This window comes from Bactrocera oleae, chromosome 6 (assembly GCF_042242935.1).
Source record: "Bactrocera oleae isolate idBacOlea1 chromosome 6, idBacOlea1, whole genome shotgun sequence".
NCBI lineage: Eukaryota > Metazoa > Arthropoda > Insecta > Diptera > Tephritidae > Bactrocera > Bactrocera oleae.
Window position 1 is genome coordinate 9,576,811 of NC_091540.1, and position 15,567 is coordinate 9,592,377.

The 15,567-nt window shown below is 35.4% G+C and overlaps 2 protein-coding genes across 5 annotated transcripts in view; both read right to left on the bottom strand.

Moving 5' to 3' along the window:
• The window catches only part of ome (dipeptidyl peptidase 4 omega), a 108,148-nt gene that overhangs the window by 77,224 nt on the left and 15,357 nt on the right, over positions 1–15,567 (bottom strand). The gene's annotated exons all lie outside the window — the stretch shown is intronic.
• On the bottom strand, positions 6,125–7,415 carry Dnaaf6 (Dynein axonemal assembly factor 6). The gene is made up of 3 exons (XM_014230847.3): positions 7,050–7,415; positions 6,741–6,961; positions 6,125–6,558 (listed from the first exon to the last, which is right to left on the bottom strand). Exons 1-3 carry the CDS (start codon positions 7,180–7,182, stop codon positions 6,295–6,297), a joined length of 618 nt encoding a protein of 205 aa, XP_014086322.1. The 5' UTR covers positions 7,183–7,415; the 3' UTR covers positions 6,125–6,294.

The window sequence follows — 15,567 nt, forward strand, 5'->3', positions numbered from 1 at the left end:
TTCATTTTCGAAATTTGGTTCTCTCATTGATTTTTTTTGTTTTTTGCCCTTTATGCATTTTTGGCGTAATTTTACTTATGTGTGTGCTAACGTGCATGCATGTCATACACACGCACACACACATAGACTGGCACACAAATGCATGCTTGCAATTAAATCCATATTTGCGCCAACGCATTTGAATTTGCTCGTCGATTCGCCGTTTTATGCAACCGAATTGTAACTCGTAACGAAATCCCGCAGACGGTAGTTGCAATGCATGCAAATTTTCGTATGTGCAAGAAATTGTGCTTGAGCAAATATATGCACAAATGCATTATACAGTTATTTACATACATATATGCATACCAATATTCATGCAATCACACGCTGACTTAAGAAACACGCGTGTGTTTGTATGTATGAATATGTGTGTGCGTGTGCACGTAAACTCATTATTTATGCTCCTGCGTTGCCCACCGACTGTAATTTGCAACTTCCACATGCCACATCTGCATACTCGTACACCTACACATATGTATGCGTGTGAGTGCTGCACTAACGCATTTATTACTATCTTCCTGGCTGGAAGTCATGCATTTGATTGTGGTTGGTTGTGTAAACGTGGCATTATTGTGCTAGAAATGCAATTTCTATGCATTTTTAAGTCTCATTTTTTAAAAATTAGCACAAAATTTTGCGTATCCCTTTTACGCATTGAACGCAGCAAACCGCAAAAATATTACATTTGTGTCCACTGCAACTGTCATATACAGCTGTTACACGCACTGAAGCGCATTCAATATTAAAACTCTACAAATTACCTGCCAATACTTTGGCATTAACAACTCGCTAACGAACTGCAACTGTCATTATGGTCCACTTTTAATGACGCACCGACCAGCCACAAAGTAAAACTTTGGTTTTATTTAACTTGGTTTGTGCTTTTTAATGTTGGTACTTATAGTAATGCTGTGTTATGTCCACGGTGCCATTATGTCTGCCAGTGCAGAACCGCACTTTTCGTTTGTTGACATTTTAATAAGGTTCATAAAGAGAAACAGCGTTTTTTTAAACGTAATTAGGTCGGCGAAGTTCTCAGGTGCATTAAAGAAAGTGAGGTTAGGAGTACAGTTAAGTAGCACACGAGACTGGCAATGATGTATATTTTATTAGTGTATTATTTTCGAAGTTATGTAAGCTACGTGGCAGAAATTGATAGCTACCTTTAAGGAGGTTTAGAGATTTAAAAAAAATCAATTTTTTTGCATATTTTTATAGCAGAACCCTTTAATAATATGTCGCTAAAAAGATTTTCGGAGTCACAGCTTATCTCTGGTAGCTCGGCGCGTGCTATATATTCGTTTTTCTCTGAACTACTTTTTTAGAAACGGTGTGCATGATATCTCAAGTTCTACTCAATCGATTAACTTGAAATACAGAGCTTCTTTATATTATTTATATTAATAATAACGCACTACGAGAGAATTTTTGGAACGTTATTTTTTATATTTTTAAAAAATTCCGAACGGCAAAAAAACAGGCAAATAACAAAATATATTTTCCAAACATTTTGTAAAAAAAATAGTTTCCACAATCCTCTCGTTGTGCTATAACTACATTCTTCCGCTTTAAGGATCACTCAAAAATTTCCAATTCAAGTTGCTGGGAGTCCTGATATCCTGCACACCAGAACACGCCATTTTTTCATCATCTCCCACTTTGCCACCCTGGAATTGTTTTGAATTTTTTTTAAATATTTTAAATGTTTTGTACTCTTTTAATATCAATAAAAAATTTATAAAAAATTTAAAGTCAAAATATTTTTTTTTTTTTTTATCGTGTGCGAAAAAGAGCCTATAATTCGAGCTTTTAGACCAGAATACCCCTTTAATTAAAAATAGTTCTAAGCGCTTTTTCACATCACTCATACGCCTAGATGGCTGAATTTATAATACATATAAGAAATAACTAGTTAGAACAATAAATCAATGTGCAATATGTAAAATATTAAATTAGTAGGGTAGAAATACAATTCGAATTGATTGGAATTTACTAAAAAATGTTAATTTAAAGATTAAACATAATAGCATACCTTTAGGCTGTAATTTTCACGCACTAAACGGAAAGGAACTGCAATTCTTAAATGGTTTATATAAAAAAGAATAATAATAATAAGTTGCTTTTTAGTATTCTTTTTAATCTACATAAATTTGAGAGAATGTTTATTATACTTATTTTATATTTTCAATATTTATTTTTACTATTTTTATTTAAGGTAGTAGTCTGGTAACTTGCATTTTTTATAATGCTCTTTTGTGAATATTTTATTTGAAAAAAATAATCGCTTGAGGACACTTGGAATGAAAAAATCAAAAAGATTATTTTTCTGTGAGCTTATTATTTTAGTTAGAACCAGGATTAAACAATTTCCTTCAAAAATAAAAAATGGTTGACTTCGAAAAAAAAAAGTTAAATTTTTAAAGTGAAAGCGTGCCGTAAAACGGAAAGTTAGCGACAAAAAAGAAGCTCCTAGTTCCTGCGAAAGCTATTGATGAGCAGAATAACATATGCAAATTTTAGCCTAATCGATTGGATAGACAATTTTCGAATTCATTTCGATCGTAAGAATGTTGTTTCGAGAAAAATGCGTTTAAACTTTCAACAACAGATTAAATATGTTGTTATTTATATGCGTACTACTACTTGAGGCTCCAGTATAGGTGCTATAACTTCAACAATATTTCGATATTCGCGCTAAAAATTTTTCGGTGTATTCTTAATATAAAGTGCTTGCGAAAAAATATACGATTTTTTTCAAACTAACCAGACTTACTACCTTAACTTTCTCAAAAATTATGAAAGTTTTGCTGATTGATTTTTACTAACAGTAAGCAAAGGTGCTAGATATTTAAATACTGTAAGTGTAGTATCAAAATGTTATCGGTTATTGCACAAAAATCGTATGAAATCCAAACTTTTCGTAATTCTGAACTGCTCTATATTCTAGTAGGGAGGGTGAATAAAATTGTTCTATACCGTAACCACCTAAACTGTAAAAGCTGTCGGTTGAGGTATACATATTCATATACTAGACGTTCGATGAAGCAGACAGCAGCTTAGCGTGTCATAATAGAAGATCCATTACAAAAGCAAGATAATCAATATCGAAGTTAACTTTGGCTCAGCATATTTATTTAAAACTGGAAACAATACGTAGAACTCACTTTAAAATTCATTCTAATGCTACTTTTCTTTTAGCCAACGTCTTACTTTCTATACTTGTGCTCAACAATATCTTGGAATACATTAAAAGTTCTCTAGAGTTATTAAAGCGTCATTAAAGAGCCTTTAAAATGCAGATAAAAGTCTCGGAAGACACTAAAAAGTTTTTAAAGCCACATAAAAGGTACCAAAGTGACGCACTTTCGTTAGAAATAAATATATAAAATTTAGAACACAGCACATTCAACTTAATACAGCAGCTCCGTTAATCAATTAGAAGAGATATAACTTGTTAGCACAACTTAGTCATACATTTTACGCTCCAAATTGACCATAATGAAGACATAATCCATACCATTAGCAATTACTTAAGCGGCATATGTGACAAGTGTGATACAGGAAACAGGAAATAACACCAAATGGCGGCATATCATTACAGCATAAACACGTAAAATTTAGAGCAGGAGGAGGAGGTGGTCACAGAAGCAAATAAAAAGGAGAAAGCAGTCAAAATTAACAACAGAAACAAAAAGCTGTGAAAAATGTATATATATAAAGCTATTTATATGCGCGCATCCTCATATTGCTTACCTGTAGCTGGCTTATATAGTTAAATCGAGCGCCAGACCATGTTGTTAGCATGCTTTTAGGCGCTTAACGCGTTTTTTACGGCATGCTCGCTTGCAGCCTTCCAAAAACACAGATTAACTTCATAATAAACAAGCATTTTGCGCGACTCGAATATTATTTTGAGCATACCTAAAAGCTAAAACAAATTATGCGGGCTTTCATTACCTCACAGCAGCATCTTTGCTACAGTATTTAATTTTAGCGCGGTTGTTGACTTTTAGCTTTGCCACATAGTTGACTATGCTCAGATATAGTTAAGCGAATTTTACGACCGCAGTTGCTTGTAATCAGTTTTTTAAGCCAAACTGAGATGTAAGCATACATATAGGGGCACATGTATGTGTGGGCGCATATGGAAATTTGTGCCTTTTAATATACATACTGGCAGTTTGGCGCCTTACACATGACACCCGCACTAACGCATGCATATCATGTGTTTGTTTGAAAATGCTTGCTCGTAAAAATGCCTGTATGCTACGCCTGCCCTTATGCTATGCAAATTACATTTATGTCGAGTGCTGTGCCACAACTTCACTGTCGGAGTCCTTGCACCACAGAGTCCTTCGCTCTTGCGTTGGCAAAACACGCTTTGCATGCATATATATGCATTTTGAATATTTAGTGACAAATTTTGACTAGCAAGCTGTTGAGACATCGCGAGTGGATGCAAAAAAAAAATTAAATATACAAATGAAAAATGAAGCAAATGCATATAAATAAGCTTTAATAAAGTGTACAAAAATGTCGTGCTTGTTTTGTACGCAGCGTTTTTTTTTTGCCTTTTTAGCGCAAATTATAAGCTAGGTACGCTGCCTCGGCAACAAACCCCACAAAACGACTGTAAGTATGCTGCTAATGTCACTAAAATGGTTTGCTACCTCCACTTAACTGCAAGCATTGCTAGTCTGCGCATTAATTTCAAATTAGTAGCCATAATGTGTGGCATATGCAGCACAGAGTTGTTCAAGCGGCATGAAACTCTGTTAAAAAAGTTAAAAAGTAGACAAAAAAAAAATGAAATAATGTATATACTATGTCTTCCCTGCAGACATGTTTTTTGCGTTTTCGTTAAATTAACTCGTGCCAGTTGTTGAAACATGCTCTCGAATTAAACGTTTGTAGTTGTACTTTAATGTTTAATAGCTACACAACATGCATATAATACGTTTTTAATTTCAACTCCAGGTGTGTGACTCCGCTTACTTACAGAGAATACGCCTAAATGTAGGCAAACATTTTTCCCATCATTGCAAATATAATCAACAAAACAAAACTACAATTCTAAAAGGCATTTCTAATGTGCTGCCTTTGGATAGGAGTAAGGCGCGTATATCTACTGACTTACTTTGCCAGTGCAGTTCCATCGTCTGTGAAAGATTTTGATAGGCTGTGCCTTCAGGCGCTAGCAACTTCAAGTTGTCCAATCGCTCATAGGTATATGGTAGCCCAGTATTCATGCTAGCCTAATAGCTCATATTAAAAATTAATTCTAGGTTAGATTAGTTAGGGTTAAGAGGACGATCCTAACAGGAATCTCACTTGAACAGTTTAGAACGCCGGAGCATTGTGGTACTCAAAACTCTTATATAAAAGATCATAAGACCGTTACAAATTGATGTTGAGACGGCTAATGTCAGTTTCGGCTGTGTCTTTTGGTTCACCAAAAGTAGTAATGTCTAGATATTCCAGCCTCAGTCTCGCTAGATCTGGACCAAGGAGGAGAAAGTGTCGGTATATTTCTCCCTCACCCTTCTCCACAAAAATTTTTACAAATTACGTCCGGCAATATTTTCAGCCTTACCGTATGAATGTCTATTGAACAGTGTCCAGTAAACACCACTACGATTGCGACAAGTTGTACTCTGCCAAGAAAAAGTAGTATAGAAGATCGTCTGCGTTTTACTATAGGTCCAAAGGATCTTGAAACAACTCCTACTTAAAAACTAAATTAGTAAATCTCTCAGCATCTTTTTCAGCATTGACCCACACAGATGTGATTCAGCTTTATAGTATTGAATTTTAATTCCAAAGCGCAGTTTTTAAGTTTGTAGTCCTCTGCTGTAAACATTTTTTGTAGGTATTAGTTTTCGGGCGCAGCTCAGTTGCATATATTTTTACCGCACGCTGCAAGGTCGCTTAGCAGTGACTTAACCGCTACTGCATAGCACCAAAATACCGCAGCCAACTTAAGCGCAAATCGCATTTGCATGACATAATCTCCTAAAGTGGCGCACATGCACTCATTTAACCCACACAGGTGGTGCAACAACAACGCACCGACACACACACATTTATTAGCTGCTCAATAAAATTTATTGCATACAAAATAGAGCGAAGAACAAATCCACTGCAGTGCAATGTCATTTTTACTTTACATTTTGCTGTGGTTGTTGTCATTTTAGTTGTTGTTGTTTTAGTGCAGCGACTATCGAGCGTTGAGCAGCTTAGCGCTTGGCCTTTCTAAAAGTTCACATAATCGAATTCACGTTGCAGTCGCAATGTCAGACAGAGTTTGCGCAGCTCGGCCACATATTTGGCCCGACAGCGGTCCACGTTCACCTTGTGCGGCAGTGGCAATTTGAGGCGATAAATTGGCGTCGCCAAATCCACTTCATCTTCGGTAATTGACAAATCCATTTTATCCGCCGGTGTCGTCTCGTCCGGCAGCAGTATCTCGAGCAACAAATCCTCACAACTGGCCGTGGCATTAGTGCGATTGCCCATCTGTGACCAGCGAGGTGGCAAACGGTAAAAAAAACGGGGTTTATTCACATACACACGCACACAGCACGGCGTACATGAAAAAATAGAAGCAGGTAAGCGGTAGACAACAAAAAAAAAAAAAGAATGCTGTTCAAACACTGCAGCTCATATGTGCAACATATTATTGCTTTTACAGCTACTACCTGCAGATAGAGGTCCTCGGTGCCCACCGCTTGCCGATAGGTCATGCTGTACTCGGGTCGCCGGCGCGTCTCTAAAATCTCATTGTCCATCTGCTCCTGCTGCTTTTGCCATTCTTCGATACTTGTTGGCAATGTCGGGCGTTCGGTTGATTCTCCTCCGCGCGCTTGTTTTTGCTTGCTGGCAACTGCATTGCTGTTGCTGCTGCCAAAATGTGCGGGCGCTACAAAAAAATACCAAGTCATTTGGAAATTTTGTGGAGTTTACGGTATTTTCCGTGCGGTTTTTTCACATTTAGTTGACGCACTTACTGAAATTGTTGCATTGCTTGGTGGTGCTGGCGACCGGCTCATCGACGTCGGTGTCCGAATTGTCTCGCTCCTCGGGGGGTGTGAGTAAATCGCGCAGCATGCGTATGCTATCAGGATTTTCGAAAAGCGACATTTTTAGTTTTTTCTTCGATTGTTCAGCAAAGCTTTTTTTCCTATGGTTTCTGGTTTTCTATTTGAATTTTTTTGTACGTTTGAGTTTTCTACCTTCTTTTAAGAGTTTTCTAATTAAGTGAACTATTGTTTACTTTCTCGTTTTAGTTGACAGTTTGTAGATATTGATCAAACAAGAAGTTGCATGGTTGCTGTGGTGATGTTGTTAGTAATTTGTTGTAGTCTGGAGTTACCCTGTATAGTTAAGAGAGTGGTTAAGACCACCTTTCGAATTTGGTAAGCAACCCTTACTACCTTACAATGCAATTGGAACTTAGACTGGAACTAGTCAAAGCTTAGACCGTTTTTTAAAACTACTTCAAAGTTTTTTCTTGGTATGCTAGATGTATCTGGATATAAAAATATTTCTCGTCTTAGTATGTTACCATATAAAGTAGTTCTATAGAAAATAGTGGATTCAAACTTTCTCTTGTAAAAATATAATATTTACTTGGCCTGTGATTTCGGTCAGTGCAGTACCAAATATATAATTCAAGTGCAAGTTCTTCATAATAAATCTTGAGAGATATGCTTTTGGAGTCAGACTTTAAAAATATGGGAATTTGGAAATTGCGGACCGACTTCAAAATGTATAAAGCAAGATTTCTAGGACGAAATTGGAGAAATTCATAATTTGCAAGTTGACTGAGTGAATGAGAGAATATCTGCAACAATCCAAAGGGAATGCATTGGTATAGCTTAGTCTTAGCCTCACTATAAATGATTATCTTCTTACTTTAAACTTCATCTGTACGAAATGAGTTTTCAAAGTGATATATATAAAGTCTATCGACATATAATGCAACGAATTAAATTTTAGTACAGCAACATAACATCATAGTGCTTGAAAAGTCCAACAAATATATATCAATTTCACCTAAACCTGATATTGGTCACTTTTACTGTTATTGTTTACAAACAATTAGCTAAGTGAACAATAAAGTGTGTGCACATTCTCATTTCCCCCAACAAGTATTCATAGCGCCAAGCAAACTACTATTAAATGTATAATTTATAACTTTATCTGGCTAACACGTTGCAATTCACCATGGATTATCTAAGCGGTCAACGAGCAATTGTGTGAAGTGAAAATGTGCTGGCTTGCGTTGAGGATACTACAATAGCAGACAATACAGGAGAATGCAACAAAATGTGTGTGAAAATAAATTTCTTAAAGCCTTACTAAACAGTTTTCAGCGTGCTTTTGTGTACAACAATTACAATAAAGTAAAAAAAAGTGTGTTAGTTACTGTGACATAAGCAAGTCTGCATGAAGGTCTTTCACAGCCGAGCAACTGAAGTCTGCTTTTAGGCGCAGAGACTAGAGGTATATGTCCAACAACTCAACGTTGGATATTTTTTTATGTTTTAATACAAGCTCTAGTAGTTATGCAAGGCAGCAACACCAAGAACCTTGTGCCAAATATTTTCGCTTTTGTCGATTTTTTCTAATTTGTTGTCATCAGCATACTTTTGTCAGACACTGTGTGGACTATTGCGCCGGCCTTTTGCTGCTGTTTGATTTGGGCAATATCAGAAATTAATACTTTCCTGGCAAACTTTCACCAACGCTGTTGTTGCAACTTTTTTGTACAATTTAAATGATGTCGAACTTTCACTAACGTTGTTGTTGTAATTTTTTTTTACTGTATGCATTGTAATCAAGAATATTGCTCTTTTATAGTTTTGTAAACGAAATAAAGCGGTGCTACGCTGAATTTAAGTAATTTAAAAAATTTGTGGAAAATTTATGAAAAATTTTGGTGTTAAATTTTGTTTTGAATTTTTGTATGTTTCTTTAGACGACAAAGTTCAATATTTTTCTGTACTAAATAAAAATAATTTCAATACAATTAAATGCCTAAATTTACTTTATATTTCATTTATTTAAAATCAACGAGAATTCCGCTTGCCTAACTGTTACAAATAAGTTGCAAGTAAAAAATTTTTTTTTTTAGATTCGCTCAAAAATATTATCTGACATATTTGGCAAATATTTCGCAGAAGAAAGTGAAAGTTTATTTATTTTTGCCTGCATGCCTGCAACAACGATATTTATATGCCTACATTTGCTCCACATTTTTGTGGCAAAGATGTTCAACGTGCTTGTGTACAGGCCGACTAGTATGGCATAAAAAGTGTGATCAAGCTGAAGAGAGCAGCTGGTGCACAACATATAATGTCAAATGCAAAAAAGCGTATAAAAAGAGAATGTTTTACTTGTTTTATGAGACAATTGTCAAAATTGTAAGCGAATTTCTTAGGTAAAAGTATGTTGCACAATAAGAAAATTGCTCTGGAATTTTAGCAACTATTTCAGTCAACATTGGCATGCTCACAGAATGATTGGTTGCACTTCAATATTGCGGAAATTTTTGTTATTTCATGTTAATATTCTGAAACTATATGCAGTGTATGTTGGGGAGAGGAGTTTGAATATAATATGGTATTTTGCTTAAATAAAAAGTTGTTTGAATTCAAAATTTCAAAAATACGCGTTGAGGTCACAAGTAAGCAAAGCGGTAATCAGTAAATAGTTAATATTACATTATTTACTGACCAACATATTTGTCTTAAATATTTTTTAGTTTAAAGATACCATAAGAATAAATTTTGAAGCAATTTTTTGAATGTTATATTATTATAATTTAGAAAAAGTAGAAGTATTGAAAATAGGCAAGGTAGGTAACCACCTAAAGGTATTAATTTAAGAAGCAATGTTTTAAAAAGAAATAGTTTCTACTGATTTTTTAGTTTACTGAGATTTTCTATGCAACGTGGCGGCACAGATGATAATTCCGAATGGGTTGAATTTTAAATAACTAAAAATTAATATATAATCACAATTACTGAACTTTTAGCAGCGCATAAAGACAAAATGTTCTGTAAGGTATGACAAACAAATCATGTTATCCAGAGGGTAGTAGAACACGGTGACTACATTTTTTTGTTGTTCCTGTTATTACGTAGTAGCAACTCTCAAAAAATTACGTTTCAATGCTTTAATGGAGTTTTTTCAGCGTTTTCGGAGAAAACTTACCATAGTATAATAATGTATATATATGTAATACCATCAGAAAGTAAATATTTCAACGAAGAAAGAGCCTACCAACTTTTTTTAAAGAAAAGCAGACTATTTAACGTGAGAGTTTTTGATTGAAAATTAGTGTTCTTTTTTCGTTATTAAGTCAAAAAACGGTGGAAATAAATATTTTGAATAAAAAATTCACAGTGTAATTTGGGACATAAAGGTTAGCTTACAACACATTTCATGAAAGAAAATAAATTTTTTCAAAAGTTAAAAATAAATTACCAAAAACTTGGTTACTTAAATTTTTTTTATAAATTTTGAGCTTATGTGAAAAGTGTGTTAATACAAGTGATGTAGAGCTTTGCAATTCCTACAACCTTTTCTTTAAACATTTTGCTACACGCCTCTTAGTTTTGACGGAAATCGAGATAAGCCGTTTTTAGCCCTTAAAAATTCAACCACCCCCACCCCTTTTTCTCCCCGACCACAGAACGGCCATAAATTATTTTTACTTTAATTTTTGTTATTTTATCTTCATATTCGTACTTTCTTTTTTTTGCTTCCAAAAATTATCAAACCTGGTCTACATATTTAATATTTGAATATAAAATCAATGAGTACCAATCGCGAGAATAAACCACTCACACGTCCATATTTATATAAAAAAGTAAGTACATGAGCATAAATTTTGGCTTATCACACTAGTATTAACTAAGCTAACTGTTTGTAGAAACATGTTCGGAATTTATGAGTACAGCTGATTACTTATCGCTCAACCAATTATATATAATTCAACGTCAGGTAAGTACATACATACAAGTGGTTTTATTGGTCCACCTTTTTAAAGCCGTTGATATTTATAGCGAGTACGTGCTTAGAAATGCGATATTGCTGAAAAGATTACTTTACACAGTTAAGTGTTATCAGCTAACACCACTATTGTAATTCACACAATAAAATGTCTCAATCAGCACATATATAATATTATCGCTAATGACGTGCAATTAGATCAAACGCTATTAGTGTACTCATTTGCTTTAGTTAAGTTCATTTAACTGACAAACAGGCTATTCATTTATTTGGCTCGCACAATTTTTTGTATATACTAAAAATTGCTTGTTTATATAGGTGTATATATATTAGGGTGGGCCAAAAAAACGAATATGCTTTTTTTCGCTTGACACTCTGAAAAATTGATTCTTAAACACATTTAAGAAAATCTCTCCAAGTATGAGCTCTTAATTGTAACGACAAGGTCCTTCGCCCTACCTTTTTATTTATTTTTTCTTATTATCAGATAGAGAAACTCATACCTCGCTTTCAATTGCTTGAAAAAATTTTTGGTTTCATAGGTTTTGTAGGAAATTGAATGCTGAACAAAATGGTATCATAAGATTTTTTCGTAAATCCAATCGTTTAAAAGATATTAAGGGTTAAAGTTTGATTATTTTAAATCAACTTGTTTTTTTTTTTATGAATTTTAGAAAAAAAAAATCATTTCAAATTGCAAAGCTTATAGTTTTGTAGGAAATTTATTGCTCTACTAAAATGCTACTTAAAAAGATCTCGTTTCATAGATTTTATAGGAAATTTAATGCTCGGTCTTGCAACATAAGACGAGCTTTAACATGATGGAAAATTAATTTCTCGTGTAACTCGCAAATAAAATCGTTTTCCTTCGGTTCAATTTGAAGTCTTGTTCTCGATAGCATTCTTCATTAATAATTTTAATCGGTTTTAGAAGTTTACAATATAACACACTCTGCTGATCCCACCAAGTACAGAGCATTACGTTGACGTCACGGATATTCGGCTTTGCCGTTGATTTGGCTGGTAGGCTGGTAGGTAGGTTTCACATAGGATTTTTGCGTTTAATGTTGTCGTACTGGTTCCCTTTTTCTTCACACCAATCACAATCGTTGCAAAAACCACTTCATGATATAGTGTACAAGCAGCATTTCTAGCATGCAAAAGCGTCTTTTATCGTTTTTTGCCATCAATTTATATGACAACCCATTTCCTTGCTTTTGACTGTATCCGACTGTTTTTAAACATTTGAAATGGCTACTTGAGTGACTCGAAAAAGATTCTGTGAGCGCTTCTTGTGTTTGACAGCATTCTGCATCGTGTAATGCTTACAGTGCCTAATCTTTAAATTTGTTTGGCGCTCAGAACGCTCTTCGTTGCCTCTTTTAATTCATACTCAAATCAACTCAAACTCGTGCTCAGCTCGAGCATGTTTACTATAAACTTCCGCCAAAATACGATGACTTTCGGCTAAGGTTATCTGATTATTGAAGTATTTAAGCACAATCCCCACAAAAATACTTTTTCAGGTTCAAAGTTCCACATTATTGAAAAAAATTATTGTTGTTTACGTTTCAAATGAATGGCATATACTGAAGTAGACACATCAGGATAGCAGCGTTCCAATGCTTGTTCGGAATATTAGAACAATAGAATAATAATCAAGCTAAGCCATCTTTGGGTACCCCGCAAGAATATATGTATTTATATACCCATCAAAAAATATCAAGAGGTTGGTATATGTTTCTAGAACCAAAAATACATATTTTTTGAGATTATTTGTAATTTTGATTTAAACACATATTCACACACCTTTTTTAGCTTTTAAACTTATATATATAAGGCTGTCATATATCATCCTTCCGCTTTTTTGACTTTTGAATTTCGCGGCTATGTACAAAGCGATACAGAGCTCGTATCTGGCAACACTATACATAATTTCAAAGGTCTTGACATAACCTACAAAACAACGCTATGCATGATTAGTTTGGATATTGCGTTCAACAGTTATAGACGTGTAAACATGGAGTTCACTAACGCCGAAATTCGCGCTATTTTAAAGTTTTCCTTCGTTAAAGGCAAATCCGCTAGAGAAACGTTCCGTGAGATTAATGGTGTTTTAGGGGATGGTACTCTATCACTTCGAACCGCGGAGGAATGGTTTCGACGATTCAGAGCCGGTGAAAACGACACCATGGATAAGCCAGCCGGCGGAAGACCTGTGACGACAAATACCGATCAAATCATGGAATACATCGAGTTAGACCGGCATATGGCATCTCGTGACATCGCCCAGGAGATGGGAGTCAGTCACCAAACCATTTTGAACCATCTGCAGAAGGCTGGATACAAAAAAAAGTTTGATGTTTGGGTGCCGCATAATTTGACGCAAAAAAACCTTCTGGACCGAATCAACGCCTGCGATATGCTGCTGAAACGGAACGAGCTCGTCCCATTCCCAACCTCGTCCCAAACGGTCGTGGTCGAAGGCCGGTGAATCGTCCCAAACAGTGGCCAAGCCGGGATTGACGGCCAGGAAGGTTTTGCTGTGTGTTTGGTGGGATTGGAAGGGAATCATCCACTATGAGCTGCTCCCATATGGCCAGACGCTTAATTCTACCATCTACTGCGAACAACTGGACCGCTTGAAGCAGGCGCTCGACCAGAAGCGTCCAGAATTGGCCAACAGGAAGGGTGTAGTGTTCCACCAGGAAAACGCCAGACCACACACTTCGTTGATGACTCGTCAGAAGCTACGGGAGCTCGGATGGGAGGTTTTATCGCATCCACCATATAGCCCGGACGTAGCGCCAAGTGATTACCACCTGTTTCTGTCCATGGCGAATGCCCTTGGTGGTGTGAAGTTAAACTCAAAAGAGGCTTGTGAAAAGTGGCTGTCCGAATTCTTCGCAAATAAGGAGGGGGGCTTCTACGAGGAAGGTATTATGAAGTTGCCGTCTAGATGGAAACAGATCATCGAACAAAACGGCGCATATTTTAACTAAATCCGATCACTGTAACACTTTTTATAAAGCATTGAATGAAGAGCAAAAAAGCGAAAGGGAGATATATGACAACCTTATACCTACATCTTCCAATAATATGCTGCTTAAACGCTTACAAATGTAAATGTACCCACACTTAACGATAAAGGTAGAAATATAGCTAGTTTATCAGATAGCAGTACATAATTTACACAATGAATTATAAAGATGTGATCTTGTTAGCAAAGTCACACACCGCTGAGAGTAAAAAGTTTTTTTTACATTTTTAGCAGTGTCATATACCATAAAAATATAATACATAAACTGATCTAACATACTCGAAACAATAGTGAGCGTACTACATGAAGGAGATTAAAAGTATTAAGTATGCAAAATTCAGAAAGCTGATGTATTCTTTTCGATATAAGTTAAGCAAAAGAAAAGGTATTAGCAAAACTTCCTTAACTAACGATACTGTGTTAGTTGAATTGTTAAGATTTTATTCTATAAAATTATGCTTAAAACTAATTACTAGCCACAAGATTAAGTACACAAATCTCTCTCTTGAATATGAAAAAATTATGCAGAAATAATTAGAATTCTTTTGAGTTTGCTAATTTTGAAGGCGGTTAATAAATAACTACGTAAATTTATACTATTCATAACCGAGTGCCGCTATTATTGGTGGGTGCAAAAATTTTACCTCGACAGTCCACTAACACAAACATCCGTACAGTCCAATTGTTGTAATCAGAAGAGTCTCAAAAAGTACGTTTAAAGAATTTTTATTTATAATAGTCGAATAGCATACATTTAATGGTCGCAATAAAGTGTGCTTAAATACAAAAAAATGCTGATTAGAATTGTTTGTTGTTGTTGCGAATGAAATAAATCTAATAAATGTTGATAAGAACTGTGTGTGAAGGAAAAGGTGCAAAACGCATAAGCGCGCCATAAACAAAGTAATTATCATAAAGTGAAAAAACTGGTCCAAAGAAGAAAAAAACGAACCAGCAACAACAACAAACTCATGCTCGTATTGCACACTGAAAAATGCTTTTGCCACGCTGCCACCAACTAACGGTGAATGTAATAAAACTAAGACGTTAGACGGTGTTGCCATTTGCGCTCGCAGCAGCTTTATTGCTCCGACGGCAGCTACATTGTAATTGGGCGCGTAATGAAATAAATTACGCAAGTATTTTACAACGCAGCGTAGAGTAGGAAAAGAGGAGTGGCGCAAAGCGTGAGCGCAGAGCAGAGAGGTGTTGCCAGCGAGCACTTTAAGTGTAATGGTGTAGGCAAACGCGCGCATACAAGTGCTTTTAAGCAAAGAACACGCATATATACACAAACGCACACACGTCCGACTACATAAATATGCTTTACATACATTAGTTCCTACAATAGTAATCCTAACACAGGTGTAAATGTGCAAACAAGGCTTTAAATGCGGTCGCACATGCTCGACAAGGGGTTATACTACGTGACTCGTGTGAGTGGCTGCTTGCTTGTATATGTGTGT